Source organism: Prunus persica, chromosome G6 (assembly GCF_000346465.2).
Source record: "Prunus persica cultivar Lovell chromosome G6, Prunus_persica_NCBIv2, whole genome shotgun sequence".
Taxonomy (NCBI): Eukaryota; Viridiplantae; Streptophyta; class Magnoliopsida; order Rosales; family Rosaceae; genus Prunus; species Prunus persica.
Genome location: NC_034014.1, coordinates 22189955 through 22208974, shown reverse-complemented (window position 1 = coordinate 22208974; position 19020 = coordinate 22189955). Strand labels below are relative to the sequence as shown.

The following is a 19020-nucleotide window of genomic DNA, read 5'->3' as shown; positions in this document are numbered from 1 at the left end:
ATTTTCATCCAAATTCCCTTGCATTCGAGCCAATTGCTTGTTGGAAAAAAGGTAATTTAAAGTTTGATTTAAGGGTAAAAGGTAGTGTAGCAGGAATTTCTAGTTTAGGGTTTAGGGTAAAAGGGTAAAAGCTTGATTTAAAGCTTGATCTCTTTGCAGATCAAAGGAGGAGGGGGGACTTGGCTTTTGTGATTTCACAATTTTCAATCAAGATCTTCTTGCTCAGATGGCGTGGAGAATTTTAACACAGCCTCATGCTTTGGTTAGTCAAGCTCTGAAGACTAAATACTTCCCTAATAGAAGTTTCTTACATTCTGATTTGGGATCATCACCTTCTTATATTTGGCAAAGTATTTTATGGGGCAATGACTTGCTTAAACAGGACATCATATGGAGAGTAGGAGAAGGTAGTAATATTTTTGTTTATTTTGATAAATGGTTGCCTACTTCCACCATTTTTCACACTATTTCTCCATCATCTCTTCTTTTAAACAAACATGTTTGTGAATTAATTAGTGGTGATTGTTGGGACATTCAACGTATAAGCATTTCTTGGTTAAAGATGTTGAAGCTATTTTATCCATCCATATTGCGCTTTCGTCTCAATGCGTCAAAGTTCTATGGCACTATACTTCTAATGATCAATATTCAGTTCGTAGTGGCTATTGGATTGGTCTACACCATTCAAGAGATGTTGGTCTGAATATTATTGGTTCTAATGTTGGTCAAGGTAGTAGAGCAGGAATTTCTAGTTCAATGTGGAAACAAGTTTGGAGGCTAAGAGTTCCTAATAAAGTTAAGTTTTTTTTCTATGGAGAGCATAACACCTAACCTTGTTATTTATTTATTTATTTATTTTTTTGCGCAAGAAAATATATTCCCATTCCAAAAGCGTGAGATATCACACTAATCAAAATACAAAAAGCAGAAACCTCACATCATCAAATAAGTAATTAACCTCAAGGAGGCAAAACAACTTCCCAATCAAATGATAATGTAAGAACAAAATCATACACAGCTAGTACAGAGGCGTAGGGAAAATATCCTTAGACAAAATACGCACCAGTAAAGGAGGAGGTCTACAGACCCAAACTTGATGGCTCACCCTCAAATTGGCTAAACTAGCAACAACATGGGCTACTTCATATGCTCTCATTGACACCCACTGCCACCTGACAGTAGAGAAAGAGCTAGTATGTCTCCAAATATCCTTCAGTATAGGATACAGAAGCCCGTTTCTAATGGAGTTGCTCTTGGAAAACACACTCAATGACACCTTTGGCATCGCTTTCTATGATGATATTTCCTAGATTCAAAGTCTTGGGCAAAGAGACCCCTGCTAAATAGCCTCAGCCTCATCCTCCTTTGGGAATAACGAAAACCATAACAAACTTCACCCCTAATGAAATTACCTTTGGCATTACGCGCCACAATGCCAATACCGGTTTGCAAAGTCTACTTCTTCCAAGCTGCATCAACATTTTTGTTTACCAAAGGATCCGATGGCTATATCCATACAGAATCGTCCGTAATGTCCAGACCTTCACTAGCGGTTTGAGAGCAAAGCACCGCACTTTCATCTAGACTTGCTAAACTTTTTTACATGACACACGGGGTACGCCCCTTGAAGAAAGCATCACATCTCTCCTTCCAAATCTCCCAACAAATAATCCCAACTAAACAAAGCATATATGTCACCACCATAATTGTTTATATTCAGCATTGTCCTTATAGCAAGGAGCCAAGAATCAAAATTGGTAATAAGTCTTTCCTCAAGGTTATACAGCCTCAATACACACCGATCAATAATTGAGCTAACCATAGTTGGAATGGGCCCGACAATATGTAGGCGTGGGGTGAGAGGTAGCTTGACCCATCAACCAGTTTTTGTTCCAAATACGAGTGCCTTCTCCATTTCCAATTTGCCACATAGCTCATTCTTGTATGATTTTCCTTTCCTCCAAAAGACTGGTCCAAGCCCAAGAAGGAATAGCCCCCCGTAAGTTAACGCATGGAATAAGTCACAATGTGGAAAATAACGGGCTTTAAGCACACGAGCCCACAAGCTGTCAGGGTTGCAGTATTGCCGCCAACACTGCTTAGCCAAAAGTGAGAGGTTAAAAGTCTCAATGTCCGTGAACCCCATACCACCTTGCTGTTCAGGCAACCCAAGAGCCTCCCAACTCTTCCAATGTATTTTACTTCCAAATTCACCATCTCCCTACCAAAATCTGCCAAGGGCACCATTAATCATAGTGCAAATACTCTTAGGAAACTTAAAACACGACATGGTTAGCAGGGAACTGTGAGCGCAACCGATTTAATAAGCACCTCCCTACCTGCCATAGATAGTAAGCCAATCTTCCATCCCTGTACTTTTTTTTTTTGAAATTCTCTCTCCAGTACAAGTAAGAGCTAGTCTTTTAGACCTCCCCACAAAGATGGTAATCCCAAGTAGATACCCGGATTGAAAGTTACATGTACCCTAAGAGCACGACCAATATCATGGGCCAGATAAGAAGGAGAATTAGCACTTAAGAAGAGAGAAGACTTATCATAGTTAACAACCTGTCTAGATGCCACACAGTAAATATCCAGAATTTGCACAAAATTTTGGCAATTTTGGACATTTGCTAGCAAGAAAAACAAAGAATCGTCAGCAAATAACATATGAGAGATGGTTGGACCCCCGCGGCTAAGCTGAATGCCTTGAAAAATACCCATATCAACAACGGCAGCCACATTACGAGACAGAACTTCACCAACCAAAAGGAATAGATATGGAGATAATGGGTCCTTTTGTCTTAACTCACGAGTGGGCCGAAAACAACCCTCGGATTACAGTTTAGAACCACAGATAAAAGAGACAGTGTACACACAACACATAACAAGCATCACCCACCGAGCATTAAACCTCATCATGTAGAGTGTTGCTTCCAAAAAATCCCACTCAACATTATCATATGCCTTGTTCAAATCCAATTTCAACCCAAGCTCGCATTTCTTACCTTCCTTTAGTTTGAGGTAATGACAAGCCTCATGAGCGACCAGAAGATTATCTTGTATTTGCCGATCGATAACACATTGGAGATGATAGTTGCTGCCCTCGCTGCCATGGCCTTCAAGAAACCATTATTGTGAGAGCCTGTAATATATATAATTATTATTATTATTATTCATACTACATATTAATTATTTATTAATATAAAATTTTCTTATTTAAATATTTATTGTGAAGATTTATATGTTATTAAATTTTAAGCCTAACAGGAGATTACCCATTTAGTTGAAAGATGACACCATTCTTGTTATCCATGTGTAGAGACTTAGAATTGGTTTTAATCAAATCATCATTACCATGCCACCTTGCATGCTAGTAACAAGTGGTGTTGTGATATTATTGGCCAAAGGATGACTTACATTATTCCCTCATCTTTCTGTCTTATCTTTTGTTGGTGGTGTTGTGATATCATTGGCCAAAGGGGGATGAGTCACATTATTCCCTTACATTTTTATCTTATCTTTTTAGTGGTTTAAAATATTGTATATATAAATATTATTTGGCTCATGCATATCTCTCCTATAAGTATCATGCTTCCTTACTTCAATCATTCATTCCAATCCTTTAAGATAGATTTCTACCATGAAATAGAGAGAGAGAGAGAGAGAGAGAGAGAGAGAGAGAGAGAGAGAGAGAGAGAAGAAAAAGAAACAAGATGAAGAGCATGTGTGTTTGTCTTGTAATATTTCATACTTATCATGGTGAGTGGGTTATGTAATATGTTCTAAAAGTTCTTATTTTGTGATAAATGTGAAAATCATGGTTTATTGTATCTACAAATCTCTCTCTATTTTCAAGTCAAGCATATTTAATTTGTGCAATATTTCACACAATATATATTATTTGGAGTTTTTGTAAAGTATGTATTATTCATAGAACATGAGAACTTCAGTGACGGGGTATCCGAAGGATAAATGTACCAGACCCACATAGGGCAATGGGTCACGTACTGGGTACAATTTGTGAAGGATAACCAAGATATGAGGTAATGATGTGATATGATTTGGATTGTGTATCTTTTTATTATATTTTTCTAGAGTGTGTAAAATGATATTGCTTTACTGGCATATTACATAATCTACTCACTGAGCGGTTGGCTTGCTCATCCCTCACCTATTTTGTTTTTCAGATCAATTAGTGGGCAAGACAAAGCCAAAACCACAGAAGTTGGATTAGTTTAGAGTGATAAACTTTTATTTATATCTTGTACACTTGTAAGATTATTATTATTATTTTATATAAAGGAAATGTATTTTAACCAATTTTTTTAGTCTTTCTATTTTATTTCATTCAGTTCACGCACCTTGATTCGAGAATATTCTTTATTCTCAGATCGGGTCGTGACAATTATTCATGCTTTATGGGGTTTTCATGAGGTGAAAAGGATTTGAAAATTTTCTTTTCTTAGTGACGTGATAAACATTTGGCATGAACCTACTTTTGCAAATCTTTAGTGCCATGTAATTACAGTGGGCTTGAACTTTAACTTGGAGACTTTTGCTTACCTTTCTTGGTTTATTTGACTTGATCGAAATGCATGAATGCATGGCCAGAAAGGAGGTGACCCTAATGACTTGTATGCTACTGCCCATCGTCATTCAGTTGAATTTATCTCTGCTAACATTGCTCATGTGCATACTCATTTTCCTTCATCTACTCACTGGTCCCCATGGTAAGTTGAAACTGAATGTGGATGGTTGCTTGTAGTAATTTTGTTTGAAAACGTGGATTGAGACAGTTGTAAGAAATGTGCATGGAGATCTTATGGGTACTATTTCAATCCCTATTACTGGTGTTTCTTAGCCAAAATCACTGAACTCTTAGACCTTCGAGAAGGCCTTCAGTTTGCATGGGAGGCTGGTTATGGTTTATTAGTGGTTGAGACAGATGCGAAGATTGTCATTAATGACATCGTCCCTAACAATGAGGCTTTAGGGGTTACAGTGGGGGATTATCAACAACATCCACATGTTATCTAAAATTTTTGATTCTCTTTCTTTTGTCTTCGTTCCTAGATTATGTAATACTGTGGTTAATAGACTTGCTAAGTTAGCTTTAGGTAGTGTGTCCACAGACATATGGCTTTAAGATGGTCTTTCACAACTCAATGTGTTTCTTCAAGCTGACACTGATATTCTGGATTTGTCATGAGTTTTTGTTTGTAGACTTTATAGAGCGCTTGTCACTCTTTTTCAGTCTCAAGTTTTGTCTCATTGAGTTTTCCAGGGCAAGGTTTTAATGAGACCACATTTGTTCACTCAAATCTGTAACCTTTAATAATTTTAATGAAAATCTACTACTTTCTCTCAACAACAACAACAACAACAACAAAACTTGATTTTAGGGTCAAAAAAGACTTCAACAAATTAAGGGGACTTTTTTTTTTGGTGTGCACATATGTAACTTTAGATTAGTTGGCAAGGATACTGAGCCCATCTAAAATGAGATTACATTAATTTAGAGAGCTTAGAATATCACTTGTATAAAATAAATAAAATGTGCCTTTTAACCCTTCCACATTAGAGGCACATGGGCAAAAAGGTTTTGACACATGACCAAGAAACCACGTGGATGATTTGTCAATTTGGCCTATTAATTATGGGAGTAAAAAAAGTGAAAGCTCAATCGTAATCTCAATCTTTCCTTTCATAAAGTATTTTGATTATGCATCCAAGTGAGGGCCATCCTTATCCAGACACGTATTAAACCCATCAAATTAGTCAGACCATAAACGCATCAAATTAAATATATCAATTTCTCATCTTTATAATAACTTTTGTTTTAGTGACGATTATATATTTTTCGACATAAGAAAACAGACGCACACAACCAAACCTTCCTTGTCGGTTGATGCCTGGGACTTAAAAATATCACCAAGAAAGAAACAATATTTCACCAAGTAGCAACAGATAACCCATGATCATAACCAGAGACGAGGTCCTCCTATATAGTACAAATGCCACACAACACACTCCATGTTTGCCCTAAAATACGAACTCGAAAGAAAAATGGATCACATCTATCAACCAGAACAAACGAAAAAAAGGTAACATAAGAACCACCAAACATTCACAAATTTCACATAAGGACATAAGTAGCCCACTCCAAGATACAAGCCATCACAAGGGAGCCTCTTTAAAGTTGAGGACTTTCCGCGAAAGATGCACCTGAAGAAGATAGATCTCATCAGCAAGCTTGACTTTGCATTACTTCAATGTACCTTAACAAAATAAATAAAAATGATACCCGGTAAGGAATAAGAAAAATACTCTATTTGCATCTATTTCGACAGCCATGCAACAGACTAGAAGTACACACTATGAACAACCAGAGCTCTACTATTCTCTTTTGACTATGTCAGCTTTGCAAAATCTAAAGCTTCTGTACACTTTCAAATATCATCATCTCACTGGGACTGCACATGCTTTGCGGATGTATCTTCGGCTTGAATCTGCATACACTTTCAGAATTAGAATTGATCCATACTAAACAATCAAAAGCACAACTTCAATGAGTAATAAAATTTAAAAAAAAAAGATAATCATGATAGCAGAGGTCTTCAACAATATTTGGGGTTCCTTTGGGAATGATTCTAGGAGGGCCAGAATTGCTTAAGTGATTTTAAGCGATTCTGAGGAAAAACACCTCCATTGTGCTTCTCCAGAAAATCACTTAAAACCACTTAAAGGTGATAATATGGAGAAGTGATTCTCCATAGAAGTGATTATTTGCCTATCCATAATCACTCCCAAATGAGCCCTAAATCAGTAGGGCTAAACACTCATACTTATTGTTAACTGATGCAATCAATTCCAAGTCCTTTCTGGTGATACTAGCAACATTAACACTTTGAAATTGGAATGTATGCAAACACACAGTTACTAGGGAGAGGTAATACAAAACAACCTATCATAATGTATAACAGCAAGAATCCCATGCAAGAGACCATTAAAGATTACCTGACAGTGCTCAGTAACTTGTCCAACAGCTCCCTGGAAGACACCATTCTGTCCATGGTGTGCTTCTACAATAGAGTTCTGCGCCTCTAATTTGCCTTCATTGCCAAGACTGCCAGTTCCAGTTTCCTCAAAAATCACTTCGGAAACCTTTATGATTTTATCTACTATTAAAGCACTACCCTCTTCAGCACCTTCACAAATTTGATCAGATGGCAATGGCATTGATATATTCTGATCCTCTAGTACTTTTTCCTGGGTTGACACAATGCTGAAACCAAAATACATATATGACTCAGTTTAAATTTGCTCACAAATTCAAGTTAAATCAATGAGGAATTATCAAGATACCAATAACAGAAAATTGGCGAAACCCAATAAAGGATTCAAGTTCAGATAGTATGGGTTATACCAGTGGGTGTTGGCATGTTCTGATGAGTTCACAGTGGCATCTTGTTGTTGCCTCCTTTTCTTAAGGTTCTGCCTGGGCTCAAGTAGTGGATCAAAACCGTCATTAGACAAAGATTTGTCAACTCTTCTTTTCCTTCCTCCCTGGCAGACATGTTCAGAAATTAAGGGGGAACAACTTTCACCATCAAATTCCTTAATTTCAGATTCAGTGTGTGTTCCTTTTACAGTCTCACCAACAAAGGGAACCTCAACTATCACCTTCGGTTCACCAAAAGCATTCTGTCTCTTACTGAAAAATCTAGGTGAATTACCATTTCCCGTGTACCTATGCCCGTCATATTTACTTGATGTATCTACCTGTTCAGTTACTGTCAAACTTGTTTCTTCCCGAGAGATCACATGATTTTCTTCATATTCCGTTTGGTGCTTCTCAGGAGACTGTTTAAAAAGCAATTCCCTGCAGCGCTTTAACCATGAGAAACGAGCAGAACTAGAAGGAGAAAACCCTGATTTTAGCATTATTGATGAGTTGCTAATGTTGGCAACATTTTCTTCATTATGTGAATTATGATCAGCTTCTCGAACAGAAGTTAACTGCTTCAAATATCGCCTAGAAGTTTTCCGGCTGCGAGGCACCAAATCAGATTGTTGCATCTCAGACACAGACGCACTATCTAAAGCAGCCTTCAAACTCTCCAATTCCTTCAGGTGTTGAATCTGACCAAGAATCTCTTCTCTATCTGCATGCAATAATTCCCTCTGTTCTTTCAATTTCTCTCTCTGGACCCTCAGTTCCTCAATTGAATTATTTAGCTCCGCCCATTCCCGATCCCTTCGCTCACGATCCAAATTGATCTCTATTCTCTCAGTCTCAAGCCTTTTCCTTTCTAAAGCAACCTGTTCCCTCTCTTTTGCTGCTTCTTCCTTAAGAGAGTTAATATTCTGAAATTCATTTTTCTTTTCTTGCTCAAAGGCAATCTCCTTTTCCTTCAATGAACATTCTAACTCTTCATGCTTTTTATCAATACAGTTCTCCAATTCCCTCTTCCGCATCTCAATTTCAAGTAAGAAGTCTGCGCGTTCCTTCTGCATCTTGCCAAACCACTCAGAACGCTCATGAACCATCTTATTCATGAAGTCCTCTCGCTCACTAACAAGTAATTCAACATCACGCTTGTGCTGATCTCGCATTTCCTCCTTCTCCTGCCTTAGGTTATCATGCTCATCCTTGATAAACTTGGAAAATGCCAACCTCTCCTCTGCAACATGCTCTGCTTCCTTCTGTAGCTCTTCTCTCTTTTCATCAATTAATTCCCACTCGGATTCAAACTTTGCCTTCTCTACAGCCAACTTATCTGCCTCAGCCATCAGCTCTTGCTTTTGAGCCCTAACTAAATCTATCTCTTCTTTAAGTTTCATCTCTAGATCTGAAAGCTCACTTGTTTCAGTTTTCAAAACCTCAAACTTCTCCCTGGCACAATCAAGTTGTTTCCTTTTGTCTTCAAGTGAATCCAAGGAGCACTGAAGCTCTACCTTCATTTTGATAATTTCTTCCTTTTCTCTTTGCAAAAGAACATTATTCAGCTCAAACTCCTTCTCAGCATCTCTCAAAGTTTTTTCTTTCTCATCAACCAGATTTGACATCTCTGCCACATCTTTCTCCCTATCCACCAATGTCCTCAATTGAACTTCCAAGTCATGCTCCCTTTCCTGCAGTAGGTCATCTCGTTGATTGAGATCCACTTCCCTCAACTCCCAAGCTCGCCTCTTGGCTTCAATTTCATCTTCAAACAGTTTTCGCTTCACGTCCAGCTCCGAATCAAATTCAAACTTCTTTTTTCTTAACTCAACTTCATGGCTTGCTAAGGCTTTCCTAATCTCATCCTGGATAATCCATCCACATAAAGATTGAGGACAAGAAAGAGTTAAACAGATACTGAGTCAATAGTATAACAGTCCACATAAGGCATTTCATAAACCTTCTTGTCAAATAGATCAAAATAAAATCATTCACAATCAACTAAAAACTAGTGTACAGTTGACATCTTAATTCAAAACGAAAAAGACAAGATTAAACACTCACAGATTCCTTGCTCACAAGTTTCTCCTGCAAAACAAGTATCTCTTGCTCTTTTTTGTTCAACAAAGCTTCTCTTCTTGTCAAAGCCTGCAAACACTCAAAACAGAACCACATTAGTGAAGCTTTCAACTAACCAAATCAACATCCAGATGGGGAAAAAACAGAGCAATGCGAACCTCCTCTCTATTAACAAGGGAAGCCTCAGTCAGCTCCAGATTTAATTTCCCATCATCTAGGGCTCTACGCTCCTTCTCGATATTCGCTTTTACATCTTCTAACTCTTTTTCAAGTCGATTCAGTTCCTGAGATCGACCAAATATGAAATCCTCCCTTTGGTTAAGCAGGGCTTGTGCATCAAGTAATCTATCTTGTTCTTGCTGCAGGGTTTTCTGCCTTTCACATAAAGATTGTCTCTCAAGGCTTATCTCCTTCTCTTTTGTATCACAACTACAAAATCAAAAGAACAAGAAAATCAACAAACTCTCCAAAAAAATTCTTACTGGCCTTATACATCATTGGGGCAACTTTTAGCCAACTTGTGACTATTTCATGTATGGAAACACAGAGAAGTGTTCAACTGAGGGGCTTAAATTGAAGGATATGTCGGGGACAATACATATAATAATAGGAGCTGCACAACTGATCAATAATTCAATGAAGTGACCCCAGCCCTTGAATGCATTGCCCCACTTGTCCCTCGTTTAAGCCCCTCAAATGAGAACTTCTCTGGAAATACATTATTTAACATTGTTGCGAGACAGTCAAGGAAGGCATAACGTAAAACCCTGAAGAAAGTGAGTGTGCCACTGGACATATTGAAAGGAAAAAAAATCCTTGTTTGGTACCCTTCCCAAACTACTATGGGTTGTATTGTGTCAAGAATACACCACACAAGTAGAGAACAGTTCATTAAATCTCATGGGATAGAATGTTCTGGGTAGGATTTTAATCTGGCCCCTAGACTTAGGTTATGCTGACATTAGGTTTTGACAGATAAAGTAAAACTGAGAATATGGTGATCAATATTGCAAAAATAACTGCACATACTCTGTCTTGAAGGACAGAATGTTTCTCCTAAGAGCATCTTCACGTGCTTCAACTTCTTGCATCTTTCTTTCAGCGACACGGTGAAAACGACTAGCTTCTGCTTGCAAAGATTCTGCTACATGCAGCTTGGCCTCAGCCTCAGTGAATTTCTTCTGAGCACCCTCCACCATATTCCGTGCTTCAGCCAATTTACTCTCAGCAGCAACCTTTGTTTCAGCAGATTCTGCACGCATCTCATGCATCGACTTCTCAATCTACATATCCAAAAAAAAAATGTTATGATGACATGCGAAGAAAGGGGATGCCTACTTCAAAGAGTCTCAATTGAAAACTTACACTGGATATACACTCTTCCTTGACTCCTACTACCTTCTTTAGGCACTCCTCCCGTTTCCTTGCTTCAGCCAAAGCAGATACATATGCAGCTTGATCACGCTTGTGCAAAAGTTCAGTTGTCTCATTAGAGGCTTTAACTTCTTCATACTTGGAAGCTAACTCCTTTCTTTCCATTATGAGAAGACCCATGTGGTGTTGGTGATCAAAAATCTAAATTAAGCTAACCTGGTCAGCGGAATACCAAATAGAGAAATTTGCTACTACACACTTCATGGGAAATATATGAACTATTCAAGTTTATCACTTCAAAAAATATCAGGGCAACACTCCGAAAATAACACCAGAGCAAAAGAAACAACAAACAGGGCTCAATACAGACAGCATGGGTACTAGAGACCCCAACTAAATCATTAAGCAGCAACGAACCAACAGAGGGAGGGGAGCATCAAACACGAGAAGAAAAAAAGGCAAAGAACAAAAGATAAAAAGTAGAGGAATGGTTGTAGTTATATTGAAGAACAATGTCTTGAAAGCAATGTTGAATAGATATTTTCCAAGAAACAAAACTTTTCTTCATTCATTATAATGGTTCTTTGTGACATGGGTAGAAAAGGATAGAACTTAATAAAGATGGAAACCATGCACTTATGCCATTCCTTATTCAGGATAAAACAGAACTGATTTCTTATTTGGATCAATCAAAACGCATTATATACATACGAACCAGTCCAAATTCATTCACTTATGCCATTTCTTATTCGAGACCAATCAAAATTCATTATAAAGGATTTTAAAAAATTGTTACTATTTCATTTGTCTATCTCCAGCGCAACACCACAAACTTAAAAACTCCGCCTGCCAGATAATCAATCAAAGCGAACAGAAAGAGTAACAAGAAATGCAGCACGGTGATCTATATTTTCTTTTGCTCCTAATTGGGCATATTGAAAATCTGAAACTTCAATTCCATTGTTTTGTAAATGCTACATTCAAGCAAGAAATTCCTCCCACAAATTATATCAAAAATATTCCAAGAAAAGAATTCCATTAAAGAAAAACACACTACTGGAAACACCCAAAAGTAAAAGAAACAAGTACAGGGCAGAATTTGAAATTCAAATTTGAAAATCAAAATTCAAATTACAAAGAGAGAAAAAGAAACTACCTCAGCTTCAAGCTTAGCAATATAGGCAATGAGCGCAGCCTTGTCCCTTCGTTTAATCGACTCCTCATCAAAGCCAGCCTCTTTAAGACGCTTCCAGATCGCTTCATCACTGAAAGGGCTCTGCAGAATCCTAGCGCCTGGTGTAATCGACAGAGCTCTCCCGGAACCCGGAGTCCTAGCGAACAGTTCCGACTGCGGACTCGCCATAACGACGTCGGATCAGCAGTTCAGAACCGCGACGAAACCCTAGATTCTCTCTCAGTACCCCTTTTTCTCGTTGCTTTACCAGTATTGATCTGGCACTCTTCGTCTTCTTGCTTTTTCTTTCTTTAACTTTCTCTCTCTCTCAGTCTCTCTCAAGCTTTTTTGGAGCTCTTCGTCTCTGAGGTGAGAGTGAGGGCCACTGAGTCTGCTTTTGGGTCTTTGTCTCGTGCGTTGAAGCTTCTTTACTGTTTGGACTGAGTTGGGCGAGTTTTTGTATGGTAGGAAGAACCGACGTCGTTTTGGGGTTTGGTAAAGTAAGTCTGGGTTTTTAAAGCAATTAAAGCCGCCTTTTAATTCTGCGTTTAGCGGCACAGATTAAAATTTAATTCAAAATTAATTTTGTGATTGTGAGACTTTATGAGGGGATCCCACTCCCCACGAACACACCCGCATTCTTCTAATGGATGTTACCGGAGTCAACCTTCCACGTCATCAATATGGTAAAAGGCTATTTAATTTCGACGAAATAAATTACATAATGCCAGCCAATTAAATTACTATTCTTCGAAATTTTTTTTTTCTAATCTATATATCTATATATATAAAGCAAAAGGTAGAGAATGGTGAAATATTTAAAATACCAGAAAATGCCCTTAGTTAATGCAAACATTAAGAATTAAAATTATTAATTAAATGAGGATAATATGATAAATTCACAATTTTTCGTATTAAAAAAATTAAAATTAAAAGAAAATTCAGATAATGGATCCTATTTTTATGGAACACAAATATCCATTATCTTTTTTAATTCTAAAATAAATTTAAATTTTTTTTAAAAAAAAACCTCTCGCATGCGCGGAAGCGCGTGCAAAGAGGCTAGTATAAAGTAAAAGACAGAAAATGGCTAAACATTCAAAATACCAGAAAATGTTCTTGATTAAATCAAACATTAAGAATTAAAATTATTAATTAAATGAGAATAATATGGTAAATTCACTTTTTTTTCATATTAAAACAAATCAAATAATAGGTCATACTTTTATGAAATATAAATACTCATATTATCTTTTTCTTAATTCTAAAAATAAAATAAAAAATAAAAAATAAAAGCCATTGGCACACACTTACGCATGTGCCAAGGAGCTAGTTGGCTATTATTTGAGATGGAAAGATTATCATTATTCTACAATCCACTTTTAAATTTTTTGGTTTACGTAGAAATACAAATATAGACTTTACCCTTTTCTTTCTTTTTTCTTTTTTCAAACTTTCAAATTAATTATGGCATGTTTACTTACTATAAATGGAGAAAGCCATGAATTAAGAAACTTGTCGCGTTTACTTACAAGTAATGGAATCATAAGAAAGAAAATGATTTTCATTAGAGTGTTGTGAAACGAACTCTAAAATTAATTGAGTATACCTTATTACCAACGTATTTATTGAATTACTAATTTACCCTAATATAAAATGACCAAAAAATATATACTGAATTGTGAAACAAATGTAATTTTAATAAGTGCATATCAGTCAACATATTCAACCTAATCATTTTAATATATTGAATTGTGAAAAAAAAAAAAAAAGGTTTTGTTAGCACTGTTTGACCATGTGTATGATTAAGCTCATCATTTTACCTATTATCTCGGTATTTCTCCTATTTTTAATTTCAGTATTGAGAGGTTGTGGCATGAAGAATGGGACAATATTCTCTTGTTAGGCAATAACCAATCAATCAACATCATTGATTAAGTAGATTAATAGGCGGAATGTATAATCTTGATTAACAACAGTCTCATATAGCAAAAGAAGCTATGGATATAATCAAGGTTACTTTCTTCATTTGTTTCTTCTGCAATTTTTCATGATTTTTCTTTTCTGAGCGTTGGATACATCCTTTTTGGAAATATTTCATAGGCAAACTAAACCAGTAGGCCCTCTTTGCTTTAACTTGGAACTCATTATATTTCTCAACTCTTAAGTATTTTTGGTTTCTAACTGCTATGTCCTATTTCCTATGCCTCTCTACAGATACTTTCCAACTGCTAAGGTTCAAAAAGGCTCTCTCATCACAAGTAGTGTATTAGGATGTACAAGGGGAATTTTTGGTAGTTAAATAGGGTGTGCTTAGTTAATTTTATATTTTGATTAAAATATTAGGGTGTACTCAGTAAATTTTAGAGTTCGTTTAGTAACACTCTTTCCATTATTCTCGACTTCCCATGCGTTTACTTAAACATAAGGAAGCATTTATTATATGGGCCCAGCTTAAAATCCTTAATAAAATACCCACAAAAATCAAGAAACAAATCAACTAGGAGATGGTAGTTGATCTAATTCACAGTCCTTGTTTAGAGCATCCACAATAGGCTCCATAAACCACCTTCTTAGGCAAATTTTAGGGAGGAATTGGAAAAATACAACTCCAACCATGCTCCCTATCCACCTCCTAAAATAATGGAGACTTCTAGGAACTCCTAAATCTGAGAAGAGAGAAAGGACTCCTAGTGGCTCTTTATAATTTAATGATTTTTTTTAATGAGTATTTTAAACCTTTAATTAATGCTAACTATTTTTATATTATTTTTTAATAGAGATTGATCAATTAAAAAAGAGTTATAGCATTTATGACTCCCTAAACTAGAGAGTATGATTGGAGTTAAAATTTTATAGAGAGCTCCAAAAATAGCTTTTATATGTTTTTAGCTAAATTTTAACTAAAAAAATAGAGAGCATGATTGTAGATGCTCTTATCATATTCCCTTTATGTGTCTTCCCATTACATATATAAGAGGATCTACAATGAACTCCCTAAACCACCTCATTAGATAAATTTTAGGGAGGAATTGAAAAATACAACTCTAACCATGCTCCCTATCAACCACCTAAAATAGGGAGACCTCTAGGAGCCCCTAAATCTAAGGAGGGAGAAAGAATTCTTAGTTACTCCTTATAATTTAATGCTACTTTGTTTTATTCATATTTTAAACTTTTAATTAATACTAACTTTTTTGTTTTTGTTTGTAGAGATGGATCAATTATATTGAATTAAAAAATTATTATAGTATTTAAGACTCCCTAAACTATGGAGTATGATTGGAATTCAAATTTTATAGAGAGCTCATAAAATAACTTTTTTTGTGTTTTAACTTTTAGCTAAATTTTAACTAAAAACCAGGAAGCATGATTGTAGATGCTCTAAGTAAACTTGTATATAAGGTAATTAAGGAACTGGAATTGAATAAAATATTATCCCCTAATTGATTCCATTCTTGATGTTTAGGGTATTTGACTACGAATTTTAACGTGGAACTAATATAATGTTTGATTCGTTTGTATGAATAAACGCATGAGAAGTTAGAAATTAGAATTATTCCAATACCCATTTGTTAGTAAACATGGGAGAATCAAGAATTGGAATCATTACAATACCAATGTGATCCTTAATCTTTTGGTCCACCCATCAATTTATTACATCTCATCGCATTCCATCAACACATTTGTCAAAAAATTGGTCACTTGATGACACACAACCAACTCTAAAGGGTGTTTTTCATCAAAATACAACATATCAACCTAAAAGAAAACATAAATATCATGTACTATGCTCAGTCATCTCCATGATGGAATTCTAGAGTTAAATCCAAAATGGAGAGTAGATGCCTTATTGAGTAAGCAATATGAATTTTATTTTGTCTCCTTTGTGGATGAGCTATATTTAGATAAAAGTAACCCTTTAAAGTTGTTAACGTGATCAATTTTAAAGAAAAGTTTAATAGAATGCGACAATATGGAACACATTGATGTTTAGAACAAAAGATAAGGGTCATATTAATGAATTTGAGAGTTTAAGAAACTGAATGAGGACTTTGAAAAAAGGTTCAAGGACCGCCTATGATAAAAATCATTTTTAATGAATTGAGGGAGTAAAGACCTCTATACATTATTACTTCATTCTGAAGTAATAAAATCCTCCAACCGTACTCTATAGCACAAGTTCCTAGAATGTGTTTATGAACTTTCAAATTAAAGTTTGTTGACTTATGTGACAATTTCAAAAGATTTATTTGCTACTTGAATAATTGTAGACAAAGAAATTTTGGTGCAATAAATTCCATTGACAAGAAAATAATTAGGGTTCGGTGGATTAAATCGTGGGCCCCGTAATTCGCTCACGTGGCGTGTGACTCATCAAAAGCGGATTAGTTGTCAAAAATGACAAATGGCGACATCCGACGGAGTGCATCAAACGGTTCAAGATGAAGACAAAATTAAAGGAAAGAATCTTCTGTGATTGACTTTGATTTAAATCAAATATTAATCAGGTTAATCAATTAAAGATAATCTGGTTAAATTGTCAGATTATGGGAATTGATTTAAATCAAATCAGAATCCCACAAATCAAGGCTTTAAATAGGGAAAGTTATTTAGGTCAAGCAGCCGACAAAAGCCTATAAATAGGAGGCTTCAAGACGAAAGAGGGGGGAGAAAAACCTAGCACTCAGAAGAAACAGAAAACTCTCTGCATTCTTCGCCCTACTTTGGAAGAGCCACCAAGCACAACAAATACGTGCCGGTTCCTTCACCATAGAAAAATCCCAAACACCAAACAAGCTTCGTGCTACCTGTTTGATCAAGATCAAGTCTCTACGACCCTTGTATCAAACACAAATTTTCTTTAAACACTTTGGAGATCGAATCAGAGGATTCAATACAGAGATTGTAACCCTAAATTTCATTAATACAAAATTATTTTGTACACGTGTTCTTGTCTCGTTTGTCGCAGGAAATTCGTGTTTACAATAATTTTTGCTTCAACTGACTCTTCAATTCAATTAATGCAATATTATGAAAAAGAATCAAAATATGTGAAAAATGTCTGTATTTATTATCTGAAAATATAAAATGCATGTTTTTAACATTTTCAATGTATGTTTTGCTTTTCCAAAGTAAAATTAAATGTTTTAAAGACCCAAAGTCAACTTACCAGTCCTGAAGAGAGAGAAAAAGCTTGCAGCTTTGATGACTAAGTTTGACAAGGCTGTTGGAGAGTTTTTTATGATATGACTCACCTATTTGAGTATCCCAAAGTGTTTGAAGAGGCTATTGGAGATGCTCTTAGAATTGGACTCTAAACTGTAGAGTTATGTTAGTGTAGGTTGTCCACTACTAATTGTGATGATGTCCTTTAAGTTGAAACCTCACACCTAGAAGCATACTAGGTATAACCCCATGCAAAGTATTGGACTTAAATGGGTAAGGTGTTAGTAAATATCGGTGTATGGTTCAGACAAAGTTGTGGGCTCATATAGGATCCGTGACACAACAAATTCCCACATTAATTTTCATATAATTTATGTGTATATCATATCTAATTGGCCTCTCATGCCATTACACGTGGAAATGACCTAACACCAAGCAAGGCCCATAAGCCCAAGCTGGCCAGTCTAGCCTTATGAGCTGTGGGTGCCCTCGACACCCACTACCAATTCTATAATGGTTGACCCTTAAACTCACAATCGACAGTCAGTAAGTGCGCTAGGCACCCTATGCCGATTCAGCCTCCCGGAAGGTATCTCGTAAGAATCCATTGGGTTCCTTACTGGTATACTTTTTAGGACACGTGGCAGCCCCCGAGACTATTCCCACGAGTCCCACATTCAAAGTTTACACCAAGAAGACACCCAAAACCTCTATAAATAAGGTATATTGCCCCTAGGGCACAAGGTAATAGTTACTAGACATTCATGCCCTTGCTTTGTCAATAGCTAACTCATCTCTCCTTCGGCTAACTTTAGTATCGGAGGGTTTTCGGCCGGTACCACACCGATACCTTAAGTCTTATCTATTGCTCTTCCCTCTCTTTGTGCAGATCACCTTCAACTTGCCGAAGAGAAGTGCTTACCGAGGGCAAATCAAATCACATCTCATATTTAAGTTGGGCCAACTACTGGTCATCTAGTTTTGAGCACTCACAATTTGTATTTGGGTTAAATACAATTTTGGTCAATGTGTTTATGCCTAAAATTTATTTTAAATATCTGGGGTTTTAATAGGGGTGGACACGGTTCGGTTTGGACCGGTTTTTGCCTCAAATTAGAACCGATCCAATACTATTCATCCGATTTGGTTCGGTTCGATTTTAATAAAAAAAAATTCAAAAACTGTCCGGTTCGGTTTGAACCGGTTTCGGTTCCGGTTCGGTTTTGAACCGGATTATAAAAATTATTTTTTTAAATTGATTTTTAATACAATTCTCAACTGAAATATTATTTTTTTTACTTGAAAATTAACAAATTATTCAATTTCATATAAAAAATAAATATTAAAGTGAGAAAAGAGAGATATTTTGACATTGAACTTGGATAAATATTATGTTTTTTTTAGTGAAATTAAAAATATAGCATTAAATATAAATATATATTAAAATTATATATTTTTTTAGTTTCACCGGTTCGGTTCGGCCCGGTTCGGTTTTTGAAGACATGGAACCGGATCCGGAACCGGTCCAAACCGGTCCAGTTTGGTTTTTGATCGGTTTTTGACTTTTTAATCAACTCGATTTTTTTTCGATTTGGTTCAGTGCGGTTCGGTTCGGATTTCCAATTCGCCGGTTTGAGTGCCCACCCCTAGGTTTTAATTTCAAAAATTTTGTCACAGAGTTGCAAAACATCAACAATTTAAGCCATTTTCATCAATTTTATACTAAAAAAATATTAAAATATTCATTAAGCAATTATACTTAATGCATAATATGTGT

The 19020-nt window shown here is 36.1% G+C and overlaps 1 protein-coding gene across 3 annotated transcripts; it reads right to left on the bottom strand.

Moving 5' to 3' along the window:
- On the bottom strand, positions 5882 to 12612 carry LOC18772850 (protein CROWDED NUCLEI 4). 3 transcript variants are annotated; one of them, XM_020566748.1, is made up of 9 exons: positions 12057 to 12612; positions 10892 to 11101; positions 10556 to 10809; positions 9685 to 9955; positions 9512 to 9595; positions 7430 to 9312; positions 7021 to 7288; positions 6331 to 6512; positions 5882 to 6228 (listed from the first exon to the last, which is right to left on the bottom strand). In XM_020566748.1, exons 1-8 carry the CDS (start codon positions 12261 to 12263, stop codon positions 6468 to 6470), a joined length of 3222 nt encoding a protein of 1073 aa, XP_020422337.1. In that variant the 5' UTR covers positions 12264 to 12612; the 3' UTR covers positions 5882 to 6228; positions 6331 to 6467. The 3 variants fall into 3 exon arrangements, with proteins under 3 accessions (XP_020422337.1, XP_007206286.2, XP_020422338.1); XM_007206224.2 differs by having other exon boundaries at positions 6308 to 6512; positions 12057 to 12492; XM_020566749.1 differs by having other exon boundaries at positions 5882 to 6281; positions 6380 to 6512; positions 12057 to 12492.

Bases quoted from the DNA above. Each gene is read 5' to 3' on its own strand.
- LOC18772850 (XM_020566748.1), bottom strand. From the start codon at position 12,263: ATGGCGAGTCCGCAGTCGGAACTGTTCGCTAGGACTCCGGGTTCCGGG. The intron at 11,102-12,056 runs GTAGTTTCTTTT...AGCTTAATTTAG, and splicing joins TTGCTAAGCTTGAAGCTGAG to ATTTTTGATCACCAACACCA. The intron at 10,810-10,891 runs GTAAGTTTTCAA...TTGGATATGTAG, and splicing joins AGGAAGAGTGTATATCCAGT to ATTGAGAAGTCGATGCATGA.